The following is a 24,934-nucleotide window of genomic DNA, read 5'->3' as shown; positions in this document are numbered from 1 at the left end:
TCCCGGTAGCCCCAATTAATGTCTTGAATTTATCAAGTCTGTGTGACCAGTTTCTGACTTAAGTTCTATTTGCCAAATGTCAAAGAATTTCAATTTCATTTTATAATTTTGTTTTTAATTGGTAGGGCAGAAGTGTCCATAATCCCATTAAATTTCCGGTCTTCTGAACTTGAAAAAAAAAGAGGCTGGGTTGCGGGCTTGCAATGGTAACTTTCCGTAAGCGCCCTTTAAAAACGTTTAAATGGTATTTTTTGACGGTGACATTCCATCGTCGTTTTCGAAGAAATAATCTCAAATCGCACCTCCGGACCAACGGACTAAAGAGCGCACGATTCAGTGACTTTTGTGTGGATGTAATGGCCTTTCTTCAATTACTTGTAAATGTTTTTTTGTTTTTTAAAATCACTCTTATCTAATAGTTTCGTTATGCTGAATTGCTGATTTAATAAACAATTCATCTCAAGACTTCAACAATCTTATGCAGATGCACTTCTATCAGTCATAGTTTTAGTTTTTCTCGAACAGTTTAACTTGACCTATGTATATATAAAATGTTAGTGGATCTGAGGCATTTTACTAAAGTATGTGTTCTATCCATGAAGTACTATCAACTGAATTATAATTTATTTAATAATAACTTAATTTCAGATAAAGTGTGAAAACTTTCAAGATAAATAATGACATTAGGCAGCAGTGTTGAAATTTTTAATAAGAATTCAAAATCCTTTAAATAATAAAAATATATTTGGACACATCCAATCTTTTAAAGACTTTATTTATTATGGAATATCTTACAGTTGGAAAAATAAAATATATTAATTAAATTAAAACTAAAATAAAATTTCATTAGAGTTTATATTTTTCAACTTATTACTGATGTATTCGCATCATTCTACACGTATATAAAACCTTTGGTTCTCTCATGCAGGAGAAATAAGAAAGCGACATCTGAATAGCAGTCAATGTAGATACTTAACTTTCGTATTCCATCATGAGGCATAGATTAAAAAAAAAACATGAATGATTCTTAAAATTAAACCAACAATAAAGTGCTAATTCTTCAAAATCATACATTTTTATTTTTTTTTATGAGTATCTTGGAATCATACAAAATAATTATAAATCATAAAAAAAATTGGTAACTTCCTTACAGAAAACACAAATCAAATTATTTTTTCTTTAGAAGACAATTCTCTCCACAATCCGAACCTTGACAAAGATCGCACAGTAAGGACTTGACTTCATAGAACTGTAAGGCACTTTTGTTGTTGTCATAGAAATCATAAACCTCAATAGGAGCAGGCTTGAGATTTGCCACTGCATGCGATTTGACTGCATTTATTGGTACACAATGTTGCTTGGTATTGAGATTGTAAAAGTAGACAACTACAACACTTTCGGATTTCTTTGATGAAACTCGCTAAGGATAAGAAAATAAGAATGAAGATGTCACAAAAAAGCTATGAAATTTAATTACAAATTAAACAACTGACCTGAACACCTTGGACATCTCTAATGTGATCAAAACTGTCAGTGTCAGCAATATAGCCCGATGGCAATGACACTTCCATTACTGCCATATTGGATTCCCTTAGACCATGTCTGGGAATGAAGTTTACACATGCATCTAATGCCAGTTGGTCTTTGAGGGAGTCTTTGATAACTGCGGTAATGTTGAACCAAGGTTTGGGACTTGGCCTCGCCAGATTATAGCGGTAAGATAGTTGAGCCACTGACGAACCGTTGCCTCTAGCAATAACCTGCAATTGTTCTATCGCCTTGGGAAGCTAGGGAACACACCAGAAATTAATAATCATTATCAGAAAAAATAGCTTTCAAGTTGCCTACCACTTGCTTTTCAATCTTCAATGCGAATTCAGACTGATTAACCTTAACTTTCACCGTCCCAGTCACATCATTTCCATCGGAATAATCGACATCAATTGTGCCTTCATTTTCGGCGGACATTTGAGAATACTTAAACATTGCTTCGAGAGCAACAACAGTACCCTGAGTTGAGGAAAATCTACCATCTTCAGTTTGTTGGGATAGAAGCCATCTTATATTTGGCAGCACCAGCTTTGGCGAACCCTTCATTAGGAACATCTTAACCATATATCCAGTGATCTCGACATCTACTGAACTTGGTCTATACGATGAATGTCCAATGTCCGTGGTTCGCTTCCACCATTGAAGATCATCTGTATAATGAGAAAAGACTCCCCGTTATAATCATTCTCCATTTGAAAAATAATTATATTTCTTACCACTAGCAAGTTCGTATGTATTGACTATTCTCCCAATGACCTTTTCAACCTCCTTAAGCCATAAGGCTTTAGCAAAAGCATTAGTTATAAGAGCCATGGTGTAACCGTCATTGGTATTCGCATGCTGCTCCTCCAAATATTGCAGACCCTTTTCAATTGTATCCTCATATTGCTTAGCATATTCCTTGTTTTCCAAAAATGCCAAAAGCACAAAGCTTGTCAAACCAATAGCATCATCTTTAGGCAGGTTATCAGTAGGCTTCCCATCCTCGCGGAAGTCTCCCGACATGCTTTGCTTTCTATCCAAAAACTTAAGACCGTTTTCGATGACCTTTGGATCGATATCGATGTAGGGTAAAGCTTGAAGATATGATCTTATAACGTATGAAGTTAGCCATGTACTGCCAGTCGGATCGGTTTTCCCAAAAGCACTGTACGAACCGTCATCGTGTTTGAATTGTAATTGACGTTGGTAGCCCAAACGAAGAAGCTTTATTCGTTTTTCAATGATGTCTGGATCAAAGCTTCTTAATGGACGATTTTCAGTGTGATCCTTACCAAAACTCGATTGAACCTTTAAAAAAAAACGAATTACAAAGATTAAACTACAACTTTAACTTCTTGGTACAAATAAATACCTGCTTCAAATAGTTGATGATAAGAACATTTGTGACGAAGAACATCATATTCTCTTCGGCACATCCATCGGGCATATTTTCTTGTTGATCAAATTTCTCAATAACCAAACCCATAGTATCTCCAACAACTGACAGTTCAATTGATTCCGAATCGGGAACAGCATCTTGGGGTAAATCAATGTTGAAATTAACATTTTTCTCGTTGTATTCCTTCAGGTACATAAGTACTGCTTCATTCACGTTGATCCTCACCCCTTCAGGTTCTACTTTCAGGATCTGTTGGAGCTTATCGTTGGCCAGAGCGCATTCGGCTGTAATGTTCAATACAATATCTCCAATTTTATTTGGTCTTATTAGGAAGGAAAGGGTCATCGTGCTATTCGATGGAATTGAAATGTATTTTGTACAATTAGCTTCTTCAGTTATTTCATTCACTACATCGATGACATCGAATTCATTTTCAGAATTTTGCAATCTCACTTCAACATCGAGATCATTGGAAAATAAGTTGGATATTTCCACTGGGATAGCAATAATTTCATCTGAGAATGGTATAAGTTTGAAAATAGAATCATTGTTTGTATTTGTAAGCATTTTCGAAAGCTGGAAACGTTGATACTTTTCTGATATCTTCTAAAATGAAAGTCAACAAACTTCTTGAAATTTCCAATTTTCAAAAATGCAAAAAACACCTAGTGAAATTGTATTCACGAAGTAAAAAAATCGAATACTAACCTTTTTTGATTGAATATGGCAATTGTGATCTAACCGCAAATGGCTTAAAAACTTTAATAGTTTTGGGTTTCTCAATTAGAGCAAGACCTGTTTTTGAGTTAAGCGATATCAAAGAGACAATCCATGAAGTCAGTACATCGGGAACTTTTAGTCTAAAATTCATTCCCATTCCATTTTCGCTTAAGATATGAGGAAAATTTCAAAATAATTTTATGTTCATGGTCTATTAAGTAAGGTAACTTACTTTTGATCATTTTCCCATATCCATGTCTCAGGAACTTCTTTTCTTGCTGGTGGTTCTAATTCGGATTCCAAACTTGTGTCTCCTGCATAATAATTGCCAACCGAATCATTTGGTACATCTATAAATTTTGAAGAATATGTTTTCATGAATTTGTTTTTCTATAGTGAAACAGTTTGGAATAAATTAAAATGGAACATGATAATGTGAAGTGAAGCTAAGCGAACAGAAGTGAAGTAAAATAAATAAGAATGAAGTGAAATTGAATGGAATAAAACTAGACGCAGAGAAATGAAGTGAGATGAAAGGATATGAAGTGAAGTTTAGTGAATTGAAGTGAAGTGAAGTGTAGTGAAATGAAACGAAATAAAGTGAAATACAATTATTTAAAATGGAGTAAAATGCTATAAAATAAAACTTACTTCGTGAAAATAGGAAATTTGCATTGGTTAAAGTCACTAAACCAGCTTGTCTGCCCGGATATTGACCATAACCAAATGACCATGGAGTTCGTGCATCATAGCGATTTAGATCGTGAAATATTGCAGCTTTACTTAATCCATTGCCAGTTTTTGGTTGGTATACTCTCTCATCAATTCCAAGCAGAGCAACATAGGAATCAGGTAAAGTATTAACTGTAATATTAATTTCTTCACCAGGCATTACTTGATTTGGAACACCAATAGAAATCTGTTCCGAAAAATTACAAAATACAACTGTAATATTTTTGTTTTAGGTTTTCGGGATTTTGGATTTTCGGGAACAGGTATTCGTAAATTTTGATTTGTATAATTTGACCCAACCCCATTTTCTACGATAACGATGATTTTATGTTGTTCTTTAACTCACCGAGTTTTCAAAAGTCTTTTGAATCTCAATAACTTCTTCGGAATGATGAAAATCACTACCCACAACGTAGTGAATGAAAAGCGTGAATCGAGGAAACATATCAATAGTCGGTGTTATTTTGAAGAAATGATATTTGCGATTTTTCTGAAACTATACGAAAAAAAGTTTATTGGTTCCATTCTCGCGGAAAGCTTTGGATTTAACCTTGAAATTAGTTGTTTAATTTCTTGATCACTGAAAACTCACCTTTATTATTTTGCTCTGAATGATATCACCTCTTCCAATAATTGTATAGACAAAATATGGAATGAATTTTCCATTGGCAACCTTAATCGAAATGTCCTTACCCAAAGTTGGACTGAAAATGATCATCATAATTATTTATATAAGTCTTTAAAAAAACCATCCACACTCACTTTTTAGTTTGAACAGTTATTTTCAAATGTTTATCATTATTGGTTCTTTGAACTTTTGTCAAAGATGTCACATATGCCGACGAGTCCAAATAGCTAGCTCTTACAAAATACGGATGTGAACCACCATCAGATAGATTAACCTCAAAATTGGCTGTGCCATTGCTATCCAAATAAGTTGTCAGAGTTGTAGTTCGACTAAGTGGAGCTGATGCTGTTGGTGTGGCATCGATATCCTCCTCGGGACGATCATTAGTTGGTCCGAAACTCAGAGTTAATGGATTTTCTGTATCTTTGACAGCAGTGCCATCTAGATTCTTCACAACAAGCTAAACAAAGAAGTTTGAAATAAGGGAAAAAGACTTCACATTTTTATCGATTTCTAGAAAACTTACATTGAATGTTACTGGCTTTCTAGGATGATATTTATTTGGTGCTGGATTTATGCTTTCAATTTGATATTTTTCACGATGTACATTTACAGTTGCTGTAGCGTTGTGTCTTAATTCTGTCAAATCTTCTTCGACTAATGCCAAAATTGTCAATTGGGGAATATAATTCCTTTTGGTTATTTGTAGATCACCTAAAATATCAAACTCAACGAAACATTTTCCATCGAATTGAACGATTTTTTCGGAATGTGGTAGATCAGGATCGTCACCGTAATAATAGTAAGAGGGCTTAACGGATATGATAGCCCTGCCTTTTACTTGTTTTCCATGAGTATATCTGTTTAAAAAAAAACATATTTTAACAATTTACTAGTTATGAAATGTTATATTTATATCATATTTTGCTAAACTTTCTTTTAATACATAAATTTACAAAGAAATAATTTTCCCTTAAATTTGTTTGTAGTAAAAGCTAGCCATGAGCTTTCAAGTTAGGCGTGGAAGCCATCCTTACTTCTCCATTCCTTTAAGACTTTTTAGGAGTATCAATATTAATCAAGAAATCTTAGAACTTGTCAAAACCGTCAAGAGATTGCAGGACTTAAGATACTTCTCAATACTTTGAAGACTATTTAAAACTTGATATGTTCTGAAGACTGTTAAAGACATTTGAAAACGGTAAAAACTTTTCAAGTCCGCAAACATAGCTCAGGACCGGAGAAAAGTAAGAATTGCTTACTTTTCTGCTGATAAGATTAGTATAATTTGATCTTACTAACATAACCAATGAAATTTGGCATTCGTATTTACTTACTTTGATCCAACAGTAACTCCAATTTTTCCCTCCGAAATAACAACATTAGATGGAGCTTCGATTTGCACTTCAAATTTAGGCTGAACATATTTTTCGACTTTAAAGTATTTTATTTTAACTGTATCATCAACATTAACTTCAATACTCCATGTTCCTAAAACTGGACTTTTTGATAATTGCAATTGACTCATGGCTGCACTTTTAATCAGTGTAAGTGAATTTAATAAATGTGTTATACGATTGTGGTCTCCATCCTAAAGGGAATAAACAACAACAAAAAAGATATGACAAACTTTTATAAACTTAAATTCATTGAAAATATAGGATTGAGCAAATAGAGCTTTGCATCTTTTGCGCGATCTTGTGCATAAACATTTCTACTCACATAAATTTGTACTTCAATTTGTTTAATATTGTTAACCGGAAGCATATTTTTGTCCAAAACAAGAATACGATACTTAATTTCATCGCCTGGCTTATAGATTTCTTTGTCAGTTTGAATAAAAATCGACAAATGTTCAGCAGCATAATTTAATCTGGATGAGTTTTTAAATTCAATTCCAGATATCCCTTCAGCAAATAAATTATAGAAGCCATCCTTGATTTTTGGAACCTAGTTTTTTATTTGAAAGTGTTATTTGATTGTGAAAAAATATTAAAACTATAAGTACATCAGATAATCCGAATCATCCGAAATACATTCGGATCCAAGACCGTATATCCGAATAAGCTAAATTAAATTTCAATTCTTTCTCAGTAAGTATTAGAATATCCGATAATTTCGTGATATAGTTGAAATATAAATGATTCTCTCATTCTTATGCTTATTTGGATGTTTCCGATATCGGTAATAATGGTTAAATAGTTCGGATGTTTGTTATTTTTATACTCACTTCAAATTTAATAGATTTTGATGATCTTGGTTGAATTTCAATAGTTTGTGAGACATAATATTCCGGTCCAATAAGTCCAACTTTGATTTTACAAGGTGATGGGGCATCATGAAGAGAAGCTGTCACATGGTAATCTGACTTTGATCTTAAAGTTCCAGGAGCTATTACCGAGTAGAAACTATGGGGAAAAAATGTATTTTTCAAATGTAAACAAAATAAATGTTCCAAAATCTCCTAAAATCAATATACATAAATATTTTCTACAAAAAGCAAAACATCAACCAACTGTATAACAAGACAATCTATCTTTCATGATCAAAATAATTAGAAGCACGGAAACACAGATAATTATATCACTCACTATTATTTTATGTCTGATATTTTAAACATCCGGTCTGGTGTATAAAATAAAAAAAACAATAGCAAAAATTGAAGAATAACATTGGGATTCTATTATCTCACAAAATGCGTTATCATCGATTTACAGCCACAAATATTGGAAAAAGTCGGTCGAAATTGGATTTCCAGATTAAACTACGTCAGAAGATTTTCTTTCGAATAAAGTAAAGTCCACGTCAATTTACAAAAAAAAAACATCCTAGTTTATTCCATTTCATAGACACCTTTAAAGAAAACCAAATATATTGGAAGTACAACATTGTCTCAGAAAATGTATAATAAATTTCCGGAGACAACTAAATTCCATCCAGAAACTTCTAAGTATCTTAAAAATCTACTCTTTCTTGAGATTCATTAATTAAAAACAATCTTTATTTAATTGGATTCTTAACTCACCCGCTGCACTCGACTGAAATGATAGCAATTTGCAAGACGCAACAAATACTGATGATATTAATCATGAAAAAATGCATCATGATATCCCTCTGTGCGGACAAGTTCAGCTGAACTTGCACCAAATAAAACTATAATCAAATCAAGAAAAACAGACTAGTCGAACAAAAGTTCGAGCCGAGCGTAAGAGTCAAAGATCTTGATATGTTTTTCGGAAACAGCACTCAAAAAAAGTTCAATTCAATTAAATTTTCAAAAAAAAATAAACACTATTTAGATGAATTTCCAGCTGACGATGATGATGCTTCCGTATCTCTGGGAGGACGAATACGAGCCAAACAATACGCAGCTCGCGTTGTACTGGACACAACTGCGAATGGAAGGAAACTGAAAGAATTTTTCGACGTTCGTCGTAGTCAGACGCGAGTTCTATAAGATGATCTTCAAATTTAGTTCAAGTATCATGATGTATGTACCTATCCATTCCATGTGCTTTGAACAATTTATGTTGAAGCGGCTTTACGTATGTCATTGTCATTATCACAGACCTACTGTGTGTATAATATACATCACGGAAGATGATGAAGATCGGTGTTGCCACACGACATTATTTTATATCAGTTTTCAGGCATTCAACTAATTAATTTGAGGTTAAGCCTAAACTGAGAATTTGGTGCGAATCCAGCTTTGTTAAAATCGAGAAAAAAAGGCTTGGAAAATTCTTTTATTTCGACTGTTAATTATTTTTAAAGCCGTCTTCTTAAATACCACTTATCCAAGATAACGATTTATTATAATCCCGCTTTTAAAAATTCCGCAAATACCACTTTTGTTACTTTAAAAACAAATTTACAGGTTTATATAAAAAGTTTGATCTTAATAAAAGAATTTTATGGACCGAAAAAATCGTGTGGAGTTCAATGTCCCCCTTTTTATAATCCCGTTTCTTAAAATCCCACTTTATATACAAAATGAGATTATCACGTCGAAAAATTCCGAAGCACCCTAAATGTACAGAAAAAATATCCTTTCTAAGTATCTTTCTAAGCATCCTTTCTAAAATGTGAATTAGGTTGAGAAAAGCAGTATAAAGTTTTATTGAAATGTCTTGAAAACCAATTATTTATTTTCAAAAAATACGTTCTTTCTAATGGGCTAAAAAAGATCATGACACATTTTTTCGTACAATTTATACAATTAGTACTTTTTAAAAAATTTACTTGTAACACATTTGGGTTTTGTTTAAACATTTAGGTCTACTGATATCAGAAATCAAATGCCGGCATCTTAAAAAACATTTTTAATAACAATATTATCAGCATTTTGTTGGTTTACGATATCGACACTATTACCGAACCTTTGGGTGTTTTAACTTTGTTGGATTTTATAAAATTCTAAATAAAAAGAAGCGTCCAATCTTGAACCCCAAAAATATAGTGCTCTTAAAATCTCACACTTGCAAGGTTGGCCGCATCACTTAATTGTGGACACAAGTATATAGATATTCCTTTCAAACGGAAAGTTTTGAAAGCCACGAATGGGGCAACATTTTATCGTTATCGTTAATATATTAAAAAAGCCATATCGCCAACAAATTTCTTGGTCGTGGTAATATTGTTTTAGAAGAAAATTCCACAAAGCCAATAACAAATTGATTCGGGCAATAGCCCAAATAAACTATGCATTAACACAACTTCGCACTTACCTAAAATCCTATAGTGAGCCCAAGCAAAATTTCAATATGCCAAGAGAACCGTAAAAGAACTCCAGATTATGGAAATACAACTGCACGAGCTAACTCTTCAGGTGCCTCCAAAGAATGTTATATGATATCACCCTTTTTTAAATTCCGCCGTGACAAAAGTTTGGTACCAAAAAATATCAGAGAATATCATAGCCGCAGATTTTTTTTTGTTTTCGTGAGTTCTCTTATTGCTTTTTTTCCTCTGGTAACTTCTTTTTCTTAATAGTCTTTTCCAATTCATTTTTATATGGCGACGAAGTTATAATTGAATTTTGTGGAGTACTTGGTGTCTTGTTTATTTCATCAAACCTACTAGAACAACTAGGCTTAGGGGAGCATATTGTTGTAGTCAAGGTGACAAGAGGAATGACTTCATGACCGTTTGGTTCTCTTTCAATATTTGGCTGTGTTCCTTGTGACAGTTGGAGCTGAAATCTAAGAGTTAAACAACGGTGTTGCTGCAGCTGGTAATTCGGTATTAGGGATGGAGTTGCAATTGTTGCTTCAGTAGTCGTCTCTCTTTCGATCTGCGAAATATTCGTTGTCAACGAAGCAGCAAAGTCATTTTCTGAGAAAACAGATGAGTCATGTGGCCAAATTTCGCATTTTTTAAATCCATTTACAGCCGTTGGCATAGAAGACGTCTGTACGAAAGCTTTCCCAAAAATGTTAGCAACTTGCTAAACTGTGACGCCCATTCCTGAATTGCTGCGAATCCAAGCTGTAATTTGTTGGTCATAATATGTGCCCAACGGTCTCATGTAAGCGACCTGAAGGCGGTGAGTTGTATATGGGGGAAACATAAAATGATGACTCAGTGGGATCGAGCTTCTTTTATGATATCAATATTTTGTGTGTGGGTACTATGCCCATCCAACAGCAACAGAACAGGTCGTTCGACTGTGGCTCCACTAAACTCGATAAACTTTTTAAACCTTTCCAGAAATAAATCTGCTGTCATCCAACCAAAATCACTGCAAACTCCCCAAGCTGCAGGTCAGCATTTAGCATTAGCTGCGGATCCATCCTTTTTCTAGGAAACACCATCATGGGTGGCATATATTGGCATCTGGCATTGAATCATTTTTCGACCGCGATGGTCGTACCTCTTTCTGCTGAAGTTATGGCCCCAACTTGATTTCGCCTTTTTTAGCTATTACTTTTGGCTTCATCTTGGGTACAACGGAAATTAGTGTTTCGTCCCAATTAAAGATTCTGTCAGCTGTCAATTGATATTCATCATAAATATTTTCTAAGAAAGTGAAAAACTTATCAACCGCCTGTTTGTTAAATCCGGCAGCACGCGCAGTTGAGGTGCTTATATATAATTTGGGATTCCTCTTTAAAAAGTTTTGTATCCAGTCTTTACCAGCTTCTTTTTTATATCATTAGATGGATGTGGTTTATTATTTTGAATTGCTAGTCTGTAGACTAAGCCTCTAAGATCTTTTGAAGTTAGCCCGTGAAGCCTGCTCTTCATATCTAATATATAATTGCACACCTCTTTATCTTCATCATAAGAAAAATCTTTTTCTACGAAACCATCATTTTAATTGTAGCTGAAACATCTTCCTCAGGGCTTTCACGAAGCATCTTCACTTTTATCTCCAAAGTGGTTTGGGGGACACCAAAAGTCTTTGCTGAAAGATAGTAACCCATTTTGCCTTGTACTACATAGTCCACCGCATTTCTCATGACCTCTTTTGATTTTTTTATTTGTTTTTTTTTTTAATAATTTTTCAATATTCTGCATTGATAAGAAAAATCGCCAATAATAGATACCTGTATTACAAATTATAAGTCTTTTACTGATACAGCAAAATGAACATTAGAACTATTTTAGTGTTGAGATGGGGCACCTAATACCCTATTTGCCCACTCCAGTCCAATAAATAAACAAATTAATCTCTAAAACAATGCTCTCGCACACAAAAAAACAAGCGCTTACCTGCATAAGTAATCAGTGGCCCATATGAACAAATGTATTTGTACTTCGAAATACTGTTATATATAGAACAATCACGATGCAACCATCAATATCTTAAATTTTACAGGCGGACTTATCTTGAAAGCCATGTAGCATTTCGTTTTAAATATCGCTTTCAAACGCCTTAATTTCCTGAAAACTTACCCAAGTCAATAAATGCTAAACAAATAAACACCCCTATTAAAAGTTTCGCCGGAACTTCATTCGACGAATTGTGACCCTTTTTTCAGTTTGATCCGAAAAATAAGTCATGTTCGAAAAATGTTCGTTGTCATAAGCATTCTATTGGAGCGAAATCTTACTCATTCGATATCTTAAAATTTCACTCAGATGTTGAAGGCGAATTTTTGACAGAAAATTGCAACAACTTATTCATATTGTATTTTTTTGTTTGTATTCAAGAAAAACATTAGGTGCAGATTTCATTCTCTGTTGTCATAATATAGACGGGACAATTTATGGGGAGCTGTTTCCTGAACAAACGTATTTTTCTAGCTGTCAGTTCTAAAATCGAAGTGAAATCTTATTTGGCCGAAACTTCTGGTAGCTTTTAAAAATCCCGGGAAGCGGATGACGACAGATTTTCGGAACTGAAAAATTGTATTTAAGTTGTACGTCAAATAGCCCTTTTTCTTTGAGAAACAAAACAAAGAAATAATTTTAAATGTTTTTCATTTTTATTTTTATTTTGTAAAATTTAAGTATTCACGTACATACAAATAGTAGGTATAGATAGTATAAAAAAATATCAAGATCCAGATTTCGAAAGCTAAAAAATATGTTTAACTTTCGTCAAGTCGTCAAATATTATTAATCTTAGGCACAAAAGAATATTTTTTTATTTTATGGTGTTTTTTTCTCGTCTAAATTTTTACAACTTAAAAAACAACTGTCATTTTTCTCTTTGTTTTTTGTTTTTAATTTAAATTCTTATTCTTTTTCGCACAGCCAGCTCCACAATCGACATCTTGGCAAATATCACACAAAGATGATTTGACATCGTAGTATTCAGTGCTGCGTTTGTTGTTATCATAATAATCATAAACGCTGACAGGTGAAGGCTTTTGCTTAGCAACTGCATGGGATTTGATAGCATCAATTGGTACACAAAGTTGTTCGGAAGTTATACCATCGGAGTAGACAATGACCATTGAATCGGCGTTCTTTGTGTCAACACGCTGGAAAAATGAAATAAATTAGTACACTTATCCTCAAGAAAACAAATTATATATGTATGTTTTATAAAAGCTTGGTTTTTGAAATAACTTTTGAAAGCCAGAACCCCTTAGAACTTTTTCCACATACCTTCACACTTTCAATTTCCTTTATTTTGTCAAAACTATCAGAATCGGCGGTGTATCCTGAGGGAAGTGAAATTTCCATCACTGCCATATTGGAGACCTTTTCATCTCCCAATGGAACGAATTCTGTGCAAACCATCAAGTTCAATTGGTCATTTTCCAATTTCTTAACAACTGGCATAACATTGAATCTAGGTTTGCTATCCTTTTCGGCGATATTAAAGCGGTATGAAACTTGAGCTAAAGATGAACCACTTCCCTTGGCACTTATTTCAACTTCTTTTACAGTTTTTGGAAGCTTTGAAAATAGGAAAAAAGATTTAAATATGGGAATATTTCATTAAGAATCATAGCGATAACATACCACATGTGTTTGTAAAATCAAAGAAGTCTCTGGGGTAACTTCAATGGTACCAGAATCATCCTTTCCAGCTGTGAAGTCAATCTTCATTTGTCCTGTACCAGAACCGCTCTTTTGAGCAAAACTGGTAAGGGCTTCAAGACCAATAACGGTGTCTTGGGTTGATGCAAATCCTCCATTGCTGTTACGCTGCGATACCAACCATTTAATACTGGGCAGTACTGATTCGGCGTCTCCCTTCTTAAGCATAGCCAAAACTATATATGCGGTCATTTCAACATCCACTGAAACTGGTCCATACCATGACTTATCGGAGACAACAGTCTTTGACCACCACTTACGATCACCTACAATCACAGAGGTTCACATAAATCTTTCAAATTTTAACGCTTTAGACAAAAACAAACAATCTTACCGTCTTCCTTAGCCAAACTATTGAGCTTAGCAAAGATCTTTTCAGCCGATTCAATTCGTTTACCCAAAAGCAAAGCTGATCCAGCGATAGCCAACGAATATTGATCCTCAGATGTAGCCAATTCCTTCTCCAAGTAAGACAAACCCTTTTCAATGACATCCTTATATTTATCAGCCGATTCAACGTTTTCCAAGAAAGCCAACAACACATAGGCAGACAAACCAATGGAACCTCCACTGTGTGAACTATCGATCACCTTGCCGACTTCTGGGAACTCTCCACTAGGCAATTGAGTACCAGCGAGGAATTTGAGACCAGCTTCGATAACCTTCTGATCGATATCGGTGTAAGGAATAGCTTGATGGAATGACTTGACAACATAAGCTGTCAACCAGGTGCTTCCACTCTTGTCCGATTTTCCGAAAGCACTGTACGAACCATCGTCGTGTTTGTATTCCAATTCTCGTTGGTAGCCAATTGCAAGGAATTTCTTGGCCTTTTCTTCAATTGCAGCAGTAAGCTGATTTGTAGCCTAATCAATGAAGAACTCAGATCAGACCATGACCCACGAAGAAAAAAGAGAAGAAGACTATTTCAACTTACCGTCAAGTACTTAAGAACCAAAATATTTGGCACAAAGTTAACCATATTCTGTTCTCCACATCCGTATGGCATGCGAACCAATTTATCAAGATTCTTAATAGTTGGTCCAAGCAAGTCTCCAACAACTGACAGCTCAACGTATTCAGAGTCTGCGACGGCATTCTCAGGAATTGCAATATCAACCTTAACATTCTTCTCCTTCTCTTCGTTCAAATTCAAAAATATAGCCTTATTCACATAAGTCGTAACACCTTCGGGTTCGACCCTAAGAGTCTGTTGAATAGCATCTCCAGATATTGGAGTAACAGCAACGAACTTCAAGCTAATTGGTCCAACTTTGTTGGGACGAATCATAAATGAAACACTTTGTCCACTATTCGATGGAATTGTCAGAGTCTTGGTACGATTTACATCTTCACTCGCGCTTTCAGTGACTTCGTTGGTTGCTTCGGTAAAATCGAATTCACGATCCGAATTATCAAGACTTACTTCACAATCAAGATTCTTGTCCATATAGTTGAAAATAACCAGAGGAATTGAAATTACTTCCCCTAAAAAATACATGTTTTGAAACACAGTGTTTAGTGGGTTTTTGATTTTGAGGAGTTTTTGAAGAATTTGAACTTACCTCGTTTAACTGAATATGGCAAATTAGTAGAAATGAAGAAAGGTATGAAGGTTCGCACTTTGGTTCCTTCTTTGGTAAGGGCCAAACCAGTTTTAGGATTCAACGAGAATCCAGTTATAACCCAAGATGTGATGGTGTCAGGAACTTTCTTGCTCAATGTGAGTCCACTTCCGTCGGTACTGTATTTACACGGAAAGATTTTTAATTAAGTAAACGTATTTGGAAAATTGTATATGAAGAACAAAAGAAGGATTTGAAAGATGCACAGGTATTAAGAGCGTGAAAAATCCCAAAGAATCATGCTTAAAATGCGTGTTAGTAAGCTTTTACGATAAAATAAGTTTGAGTTAGTTTTTGGTAAGATGCTTTATACAGACAAAATTGCAACAAAAAAAAAAAAAACATTTATTAAAAAATAAAACTTATATTAATTATGATTAAAACTAAGCAACAACCCAGAATGCGATGAGCATGTTGCGCGTTTGTGTGTAACTTGACTACTCCAGAAGTAACTAGGAATAAGGTTTTAAAATGTTGTTGATCCTGTCTCCATGTGTTTATCAATATTTTGTCTACTATAATTGTGGTGAAGAATATAAATGAACTAGGATACAAAGAAACCTTAAGAAGATGTTTGTAAACTAAATTTCTATTACTTTTTTCCAAAATCTATTAACTCCCAAATCCATGTTTCAGGAAATATGTTGCGAATTCGTTCAAAACCTCCACCGAGACCTCCTGGTGCTAATTTCTCTAAAATTGTATAGTTTTAAGTATTAAGATTCAGTTTTTTTTTACAGATCAAACGTTTTGACATGAATTAGTTTATTTTCGACGAAAATGTTGATTTATTATGAATTAGAAACAAAATGTTTAAAAATTAATATCAGCGTAGGTTTAAAGGTTAAGAAATTATTAGGAGTACCTACGTTAGAAGGTACTCGACCTTTAATAAATTTTCAAAAAAGACTGCAAGTTCAATATTTTAAAATATCATTTATATTTTCCTCCGAAAATTAATACTTTCTTGTCGTTTTAAGTGAGCTTTATACAACCAAGACCTTCACTGAACAATTTCTGTGCAAGTATCTGATTCACAACACTTACTCATTTTGATCATTTCTTTTGGGGCCGAATAATATCAAAATAAGTTATAACTGATTACAATTGGCCAGTTTACAATAATTTCTAAAAGTTTACAAACGTCAAATTCCCGACTTTAGAGAAATTTTCAGAATTCTTTGTTGAACTGCTTTCTGTTCTCCGTTTTGTTATCCGTCACTTTTCGTTGAATTCTCTATTCGTTAAATATGTACATAATATACTATGTGTGGAATTATCAACTAGAATTTCGAACATAAATAAGGAAGGCATTAAAATGATTCTGTTTTTTAATGTCACATTCTTTAAAATAGAATGTATTTGACATATCAGTGAAATTATTCTTTTGACAGACATATATGAAAAAAAACACAACCGTTTTTTTACCATTGGAAAACCCAAAAACAATTTGAAATCCCGTGAACCTATAATGATTTTTCATTGTTCTTACACTGACAATTTTTAAAAAAAATGTGTATTAAAAAACTCCCAATAATTCTTACTTCAAAGACAAGAAATAATTATTAAAACTATAAATAAAGGAGGATATAACGACCAACAACTGTTAAATGATCTCAAGGCGTATTTTCTCAGCAAACAAAAAATACTTTTTCATTAAATATTCTCCTAAAAATTTTATTTTAATATGTAATTGGTTCAATTTTTTGTAATCATATTTATAAACCTTAATTCAAAGTTAAAATCGCATTTTTAATTTTGTTTTTAATTTTTGCATTTTTTTTCTAAACAAAAGTAACGTAAAATAATAAATAATACCATTTAGAAGTAGTTTAGTAAAATAAAACAAGGAAGACGATTTTTTTAAATTATTATGAACCCAAATTAAATTTTGTGGGACTTTTGACTGCACGGTGTTAACCCATTTTGTTTTTTATACACAACTCTTTTGTTTAAAATTTTTAGTAAATTTATATAACAAATCATTCTTTTTGGTAAATAATAAAATTAAATTATTGAAAAGTATTTACATTTCAAAATTATTGTCAAAAATCCAATTTTCAGGAAATTCTTTACGAATTTTTGCTGGTTCATTAAAGATTTTTGTATCGTATATTGATCCGGATAAATCATTTAGTACGAGACTAATGCTGCTAATGACATTCATCACATCTGCTGGATATTTGTCGTATACTAAAATATTTTTAATTACTTTTGTTATAATAGTTTTCAAATTCTATTTAAATATAAAAAATTAAGATTAAACCTTTTTTTGGATTTTTGACAAAAAATATTTGTTATTCTGAGAAGATTAAAATTAAGGATAAATATTTTAACTTTTATTAATAAATGGAAATCACCGTCGAATCATCACTAAACCATTAAAAGAAAGAGAGAAAAAGAGAGAAACCAAAGAGTCATTACTTTGCCATATTGCTGTCATTTATTGCCGTAAGCACTATTCAGATGATATGAAAAAAATATTGGAATCAATATGAGAACACAAAACACCAAAACGTTTTTGAGGTAATAAAAATGTACTAAGAAGATCAGATATAAGAGTAAAAAGTCCAAGACCAGAAAAAGGAATTAAATTGACAGTATCCATTAAATGTGCTAGAAGATTGCTTGAGATTGTTAATAAGAAACTTAAATTCTTTAGATTATAAATGAAACTTAATTTATTTTACTTTGTAAAATTTTCCCAAATCCAACTTTCAGGGAAATCTTTTCGAATGATAGGTTTAATCTGTGGACTTGTTGGCGGGCCTACACGATCGATGCTTGATGATATTGACATTGGCACATAGAGTAAGTGATGGTATTTAATCATAACTGAAAAAATATTTTTTGGATTAGGATAGACACAAATTTTCAAATCTTTTTTAATATTTTCAAATCAGTCTAACAGTCTCTGGCAAAATCAGCTGCTCTGTTAATGAGTTGTCAAAACTCGAAAACTTTTCAATTAAAAACTGTGGGTTCACACGGCAGGAAAATGTTGTTGCTACGCGTTGCAACGTATTAAAAGTTAATTGTACGCAGTTCAGGTGAATCGGTTGAACCTGTTCGAATTCTAAAACAATTTTAACTATCATCTTTAATAAACTCATCTTAAATTCACACTCATTAAGAGACTGAATAAATTAAATTTTCCAAATAAATACAAAAACAGAGGACAAGTAGAAAGGTACCATAATTTACGTCAGTTTATACGTATAATCAAAAACTGAGGGAAATGTCATACGCATTTATAAAACCCTTGACAGATTGATTTAAGGCTAACTTCACTTTGAAATAATTGAACTTTTTTTATTTGGGTTATTTTAGACAATAATAAAATAAAAAAACCCATGTACAAAAAACAAATGTTAAGTTTTGTATTAATTTTTCAGTCAAACACAAATCAGGCTAATATAACAAAAACAACATACTTTTCTAAATACATAATCGAAAATCCAACTTTCTGGAAATAATTTTCGTACTCGTAACTTTTCCACCTTCTTTTGTATAAATGTTCTGACAGCGAATTTTTTTCTATTAACACCACCAAAAATTCGATCATTGTAATTTCTACGATCTTGTATGAAAAAACGGTCTTCTATTATTACTAAAATTTTTCAAAAAAGAAGAAACAAAACATTAATTATCATACATTTTGGCAAGTTTTTTAAATGTTTTACACTGTAAATTTTGAAATCAAAGACATTTTGGAAATATGATTAAATGACATGATAATTATGCAATAAGTTTCCGAATACCCGAAAAAGAAAGATAAAGAATCGAAAACAATGTGGATATTTAAGACAAGCAAATCAAATCTGACACAATTCGGATTGTTCGGACCTCCATTGCCTCGTTCATTTGTAATCCGGTACTGTTCAAAGCAGTTTAGTTATACGTATTTTTTTAGAAGAAGTCAACAAACCAACTCTGGTATTCAACAATGTACGAGTATAAATATGATAATTCCGCTTGTAAAAATAGATTTTGTACGGATTTAGACATTTTTAAAATATGAATACTTAAACAAACAAAAACATCCAAATTAAACTTTTTTTCTGCAAAAAAATACTATAATTAAATAGATAAAAATACTTTATTGAAAAAATGCAAAAGAATTAATTTCAGGAATTTCCAAAAACTTTTCCCAAATCAAATGATATTATAGTTTCATGCAATGATTTTTAAATATCGATTATGACCTCAATGAATGAATTACCAATGATCTTTTTTGATAAACCAATTTATTAAAATTTTGAATATTTTATTTACTTTGCATTGTTAGAAAACATCCAAGTTTCGGGGAACTCTTTTCGAATCATAATTTTTTCTCTCTCTCCATTATTACCACTTGCTGGTGATATTTTATAATTCATATCTTCTGTTTGATATGAAATTTGCCCTACTTCCAACAAGACTCGATCTTCAAACTCTGGATACAAAAATGGTTCTAAACCAAAATACATTTCTAAAATGATATATTCAAAAATTGGAATTTTAAATGAGCTGATTTAAATTGAAATACAATAAAAATAAAAATTGCTAAATGTGTTCTTGAAGTTCGTCTGAAAAGGGAATTTCTACAGTTGACAATAAGTTTAAAACTGAGCTTAGATGTAAGGTCATGGGCAATCTTGCAAGTAATAGTACTGCTTATTTTTTTTAGGGACCTGGGTAAAGCAAGTGTATATTTCGACAGAAGATTGGTTATAAAAATTACGTTAAAATATAGAAAAATATGGAACATTGCGGCAGTATTTAAGATATTTTAAGTTGCGCCTATCACTCTTCATGCTCTTTTTAAATTTACTCCGAAACCTTTATAAATTACAGCCAAATCGTAAAGAGCTTCCAAATTGAATGATGATGAATGAAAGAATGATAGTTCAAGTCCAAAAATTGTATGGATTCCCAATGTATGTTTTTAAAACCCAAATCCAAAGCGATAACGATTGTAAAATTAATGTGTATGAATAAGGGAATGCGAATTAATTAAAAAATGGAATTAAATATTGTTGATTTCGCAAATGAAATCAAATCAACTTGACTAAACATTTTAAAGCGGAAAGTTATAGAAAAATTACATTTTAGTATCCACGAATAACCAATTTTCTGGAAATAACTTTCTGATCACAGAATCATTTTTTTTAGCTGATCCAACAGAATTATCAACAATTGATTTGTCATCTAATCGTGTTTTCATTATGTTTCCATCCAAAACATCTTCGTTTCCAAGTACATGGAATTCTATTCCTTCATCCTCATAAAAAATGTATTCCGCTAAATGATATAAATTATCTTATTTATTTAACAAAAAAAACATTTCATAATATAGTAAAAAAAAAGTCTTAATTGGAGTCCAGTAAAGCTTCAAAGCAGTTAAAAAGATAATGCGTATACACATTTGATTAGTAATATGACAATACGCTGAAGCAACATGGTTTGTTGCATGTCAATTCCAATATACGTTTTTCAAATATTTTAACCATTTATGTAATCAATCCAGAAAGATTTTTTTACGCTAAGAAGAAATTTTTAGTTCAAAGTGTCATAGCAACATGTTGCAAAAGTATACGAGTTCACCTAGACTAAAAAAGTAAGCTAGTCAAAATGAACTTTATTAAAGCCTTTCTTTTTCAACATACTGTGGTATTAAGGGGAAATTGTGTGAAGATTTATGCAAGTGTTTTTTATATGATCATTTGAAGTAAATAAAAATGATTAGCTTAAAGAATTTTTACAATTACTTTTTAATATTAGAAGAAATCCAATTTTCTGGAAATAACTTTCTTATCACAGGATCATTTTTTTTAGCTGAGCCAACACAATTATCAACACTTAGTTTGACATCTAATCGTCTTTCCATTATAATTCCATCTAAAACATCTTCATTTCCAAGTATATGGAATTCTATTCCAAATCTTGGTACAACATCATCTTCCTCATAAAAATTGTATTCCGCTAAATGATACAAATTATTTTATCCATTAAAAAAAATATTTCATAATTAAGTAAGAAAAACTTCATCAGAATCCAGTAAAGTTTCTGAGCAGTTAAAAAGTTAACAGATAATATGTATACACATTTGATTGGTAATATGATAATATGTTGAGGCAACATGGTTTCTTGCTTGTCAATTCGAATATAAGTTTTATAAATATTTTAACCATTCATATAATCAATCCTGAAAGATTTTTTGACGCAAAACAAACTTTTAGTTTTAAGTTCCTTAGCAACATGTTTCAATTAAGTATACGAGTTCACCTAGACTAGAAAAGTAAGCCAATCAAAATTAACCTTCTTTTTCAACAAACTGTGGCATTTAGTGGAAATTGTGTCCAGATGTGTGCAAGTGTTTTTTCGATGATAATATGAAGTAAATAAAAATGATAAGTTTAAATAATGTTTACAATTACTTTTTAATATTAGTAAATATCCAAATTTCTTTACATAGATATCTTATCACTGGAATTTCTTTGGGTTTGCTTGTTAATTCCGTTTCTTCTTCGTAAACATTTTAAGCTTGTATTTCAACTGCCTCTGGGATTTCGTAATCGTATACAATGACTAAATTAAACATAGTTTCGTCAGAAATTGTAATTAAAAATAAAGTTTCTTAAAAATGAAAATTTGGGAACAAAAAATAAAAGAGGTGCCCAATGTTACTTTGATTTCAGGATATTTTTATTATACATAAATAAACAAAACATTTGTCAACATTCACAAAAACATGCTTTTGTTGTCCTTTGTGACAAAACCCAGACAAAACTTTTCAAATTTTTAAGAGCAACTCAAAACATTTACAAAACCAGTTTAAATGAATACCAACATAATTTTTTAACCTTCAAAACAACCCCAAATTTATATTTACATTTTGACCATGTTCTCAAACATCCATGTTTCTGGGAATAGTTTACGAGTTTTGATTACTTTTGGAGCTGAAGAAACTCTCTGAGTGGAAACAGATGAATATTGGACAAACATTGGTGATGCCATTGCTTGTGCCATTGGTGCTGGCATTTGTTGTGGAATAAAAGTCGATGTGCCATATCCAAATCTTGGCCAAATAGGAAATCTTCTAACTGCAATATTATTTTGTGTTTAATTAAAAAAGAATTCCATTTGAAAGTTAATGTTTTCAAAAATGGCAAGAACTCTGTGTTTTGTATCAAAAGAGACACGATTTCGACAAGAATATTTTTTTTCTTTTAAGAAAATCAAACATTTTTGTTTATAAACTTGGTAAGAATTCCCGCGCATCATACTTTTTTTTTTTCTTTCAATTAAAACTTCTCTGTTTCTGTGATCCTAATGAGTTAGTTTTATTTTTCATTTACATTGTATTCATATATAATATTCATTATTATGTTAGATATGCCTCATTTATATTAATCGTTATTGTTTTTTTGATTTATAAATTAATATCTCCCGACTGTTTATTAACCACTTACTAAATGTATGAATGCTTCATGCATAACATATTATCCCAATGAAATAGATTAAAGTTAAGTTTCCCTGTTAAGAGTATTTTCAAGAACTTTGTTTATAAACATTGTTTATAAGGAAATAGATGTTTTTTTATGAATTGTAACTTTATGTAAGGTATTTACATTTTAAAATTATCATATATCCAACTTTCGGGGAAAAGTTTTCGAATTTTAATCGCTTTTTGAGACTGTGGTGGTCTTATAGAAGTTCTATACGACACTCCTGATGCAAGAGGTTGCATTTGAATAAAACTTCTTCCTTCATAAGCTATTCCACCAGACCTTGCAAGAAATCCCCAATCACCTATTATACGCCCTGTAATTAATTTCAAATTGTTTACACTTTTAAAAATTTGAAACAATCATAACATTTCGCTGAAGATAACTTTTTTTTTATTCCTTTGGCATTAGTGAAAAGTAAAACTAAAAATTATTAAATTTGTCATGCTGCTCGGTATAATGATGATAAATATGCATATGACAACACAATTTTTAGCCCAAAATGTTAAAGTAAGATTTAATTTATGTTTATTATAAAGTATTTACTTTTTGAAATTATAAAATATCCAATTTTCTGAAAATATTTGACGAGTTCTAATTGGTTCGGTATATTTTATAGACGGCAAAGATGATTTTGGTTGGTTTCGAAATGTTGCAACATTATTATTACTTGCCGATGAATAAGCAACATGTTGCGTGCCTGTACGAACACGAGTTCTCGGCCTTAAACGGACTCTAAAAAATCGCCCTGCAACAGTTGAGAAATGTTTGATTTTTTGTTTGCTTAAATATTAAAACTTATTTTAATTTACAATTTGCATTACATTAAATCAAAAGAATATAGCTAAAGTGCTGTAAATGTTTGTAAACATCAGGAAATATTTTTAAATCCAATTGAAAGGTCAGCCGAAAAAAAAGAAACAATTAAGAATTATTGTTTGTGAAATAATTTTTCAAAGATGTCACATTTTTTGGAACGAAAGATTTTAACAACCTCTATATTTTCTAACAAACTTCAACCTGGTCTATAGAAAGGCGGGGTCGTGAACTTTTCCAGACGTATTTCATTTTTTTTAAAAATTATACTTTTTTATGTCTTACAAACTATGAGAATTCGGTTATCAAAATTTATTTGTAATGGAAATATTTACATGAAAAAAAAATAAAGAAAACCACCAAAAATTCGAAGGTTCGAAGAAAAAAAGAGAGAGAGGTAGAAATAGAATTCAATATTATATCCTTCACCACAAAAAAAAAAAAAACAAAGGGCAGGGGAAAATACTCAAAGGCAAAGAAAAAAGATAATATAATTTGTTTTGGTAGTTACTCGTACATGTTAAAATCATCGACAATCCACGTTTCAGGGAATTCCTTTCTGATTTCTGGAACAATATTTTGAGATAATGGTACAGATGAAGGTGCCCTAGTTGATATAGGAGGGGATGCATAAGCCACTTGAGGTCTAATTTCAAATGAAGAAGCACTTAAAGGTACTATGGGGTAGAATTCTGTTGAGAAAAACCATTTTTTTGTTTTGAAAAATCTTATTTAATTTAAAAAACTGAATTTTGCAACTTAAAAACCAAAACCCCAAAATGTAATTTGTATTTGTTTTCCGGTTGAATTTGGAAAATTTTTGGTACTTCAAACTTTGTTTTCTATTTTTGAAACACTTTTGAGAAACAACTGTTGAAAAAAAATGTTTAAAACATTCTTAGATCAGGCTTTTGCCAGGCGTTAAGATTATTGTTTCTTTCAACATTCCTTGAAAGCTCAAAGAAAGACAACTTAAATACGCTGATGAAACTTCCAATTGAAAACGGTAAGGAAATAAAAAAAGGTACCGTTTATTTACATCAGAGAATATGCTTTCACGGAAATAAAGAATTGTTTAAATAAATCAAACATCAAAATGTCAAATTATTCCATGACATTTAATTTGTTTGTTAACAAACATACCTCTTACAAATATTTTATAAAACAACCTACACTAAAAGGAACAAGATGCAAATATTACAATATCTTACCTTTAACAAAGTTTGACTGAAAAATTAATAAAAATAATAATTCGAAAAATACCATCACCAAGCACATTATAAATGACGTCTATGATAAATATGACGTCTCTTACATTGACAGTTGACACATCTGTTCGAAAACATTATAAATCTTGGTCTTAAGAAATAAAAACATTCAACACAAATATTTGACAGTACATAAAGTTTTCACTGACAGAACTCCTAAAACAGATTAAAAAAGCGTGAAACTATACAAAGTTTCATCTCACTAAAATATTGACACAAACACGACA

At 31.7% G+C, this 24,934-nt stretch overlaps 2 protein-coding genes across 18 annotated transcripts in view; both read right to left on the bottom strand.

The window, feature by feature from the left end:
• Positions 1 to 1,053: 1,053 nt before the first annotated feature.
• LOC129949979 (thioester-containing protein 1 allele R1-like) lies at positions 1,054 to 8,419 on the bottom strand. The gene is made up of 16 exons (XM_056061733.1): positions 8,038 to 8,419; positions 7,243 to 7,420; positions 6,735 to 6,962; positions 6,350 to 6,603; positions 5,539 to 5,872; positions 5,147 to 5,472; positions 4,977 to 5,088; positions 4,731 to 4,880; positions 4,304 to 4,571; positions 3,885 to 4,002; positions 3,641 to 3,819; positions 2,906 to 3,447; positions 2,268 to 2,841; positions 1,849 to 2,201; positions 1,494 to 1,787; positions 1,054 to 1,420 (listed from the first exon to the last, which is right to left on the bottom strand). Exons 1-16 carry the CDS (start codon positions 8,115 to 8,117, stop codon positions 1,169 to 1,171), a joined length of 4,242 nt encoding a protein of 1,413 aa, XP_055917708.1. The 5' UTR covers positions 8,118 to 8,419; the 3' UTR covers positions 1,054 to 1,168.
• A 4,001-nt stretch (positions 8,420 to 12,420) lies between these two features.
• The window catches only part of LOC129949935 (CD109 antigen), a 34,654-nt gene continuing 22,140 nt past the window's right edge, over positions 12,421 to 24,934 (bottom strand). For 8 of the 17 annotated variants that reach the window (XM_056061675.1, XM_056061673.1, XM_056061681.1 and 5 more), the window contains exons 11-16: positions 15,074 to 15,252; positions 14,446 to 14,996; positions 13,843 to 14,374; positions 13,431 to 13,774; positions 13,071 to 13,364; positions 12,421 to 12,943 (exon numbers count right to left, since the gene is read on the bottom strand). In XM_056061675.1, coding sequence (XP_055917650.1) covers positions 12,683 to 12,943; positions 13,071 to 13,364; positions 13,431 to 13,774; positions 13,843 to 14,374; positions 14,446 to 14,996; positions 15,074 to 15,252 — 2,161 coding nt within the window. In that variant the 3' untranslated portion in view covers positions 12,421 to 12,682. Of the gene's footprint in view, positions 12,944 to 13,070; positions 13,365 to 13,430; positions 13,775 to 13,842; positions 14,375 to 14,445; positions 14,997 to 15,073; positions 15,253 to 15,729; positions 15,827 to 17,163; positions 17,327 to 17,823; positions 17,969 to 19,408; positions 19,605 to 20,220; positions 20,417 to 22,007; positions 22,219 to 22,746; positions 22,940 to 23,169; positions 23,372 to 23,956; positions 24,132 to 24,934 lie in introns of all 17 variants that reach the window. The other 9 variants (XM_056061679.1, XM_056061668.1, XM_056061672.1 and 6 more) reach the window with 9 other exon arrangements.

Source organism: Eupeodes corollae, chromosome 3, assembly GCF_945859685.1.
Source record: "Eupeodes corollae chromosome 3, idEupCoro1.1, whole genome shotgun sequence".
Taxonomy (NCBI): Eukaryota; Metazoa; Arthropoda; class Insecta; order Diptera; family Syrphidae; genus Eupeodes; species Eupeodes corollae.
Note: the sequence above shows the minus strand (reverse complement) of the source record. Positions and strands in the feature narration are given on the sequence as shown.

What these genes read in the sequence shown, in the direction of transcription:
- LOC129949979 (XM_056061733.1), bottom strand. Translation starts at nt 8,117, where the DNA reads ATGATGCATTTTTTCATGATTAATATCATCAGTATTTGTTGCGTCTTG. An exon ending in TCATCAACTATTTGAAGCAG is followed by an intron (nt 2,842 to 2,905) that starts GTATTTATTTGT and finishes TTTTTTTTAAAG; the next exon opens with GTTCAATCGAGTTTTGGTAA. An exon ending in TGAAGATTGAAAAGCAAGTG is followed by an intron (nt 1,788 to 1,848) that starts GTAGGCAACTTG and finishes TGTGTTCCCTAG; the next exon opens with CTTCCCAAGGCGATAGAACA.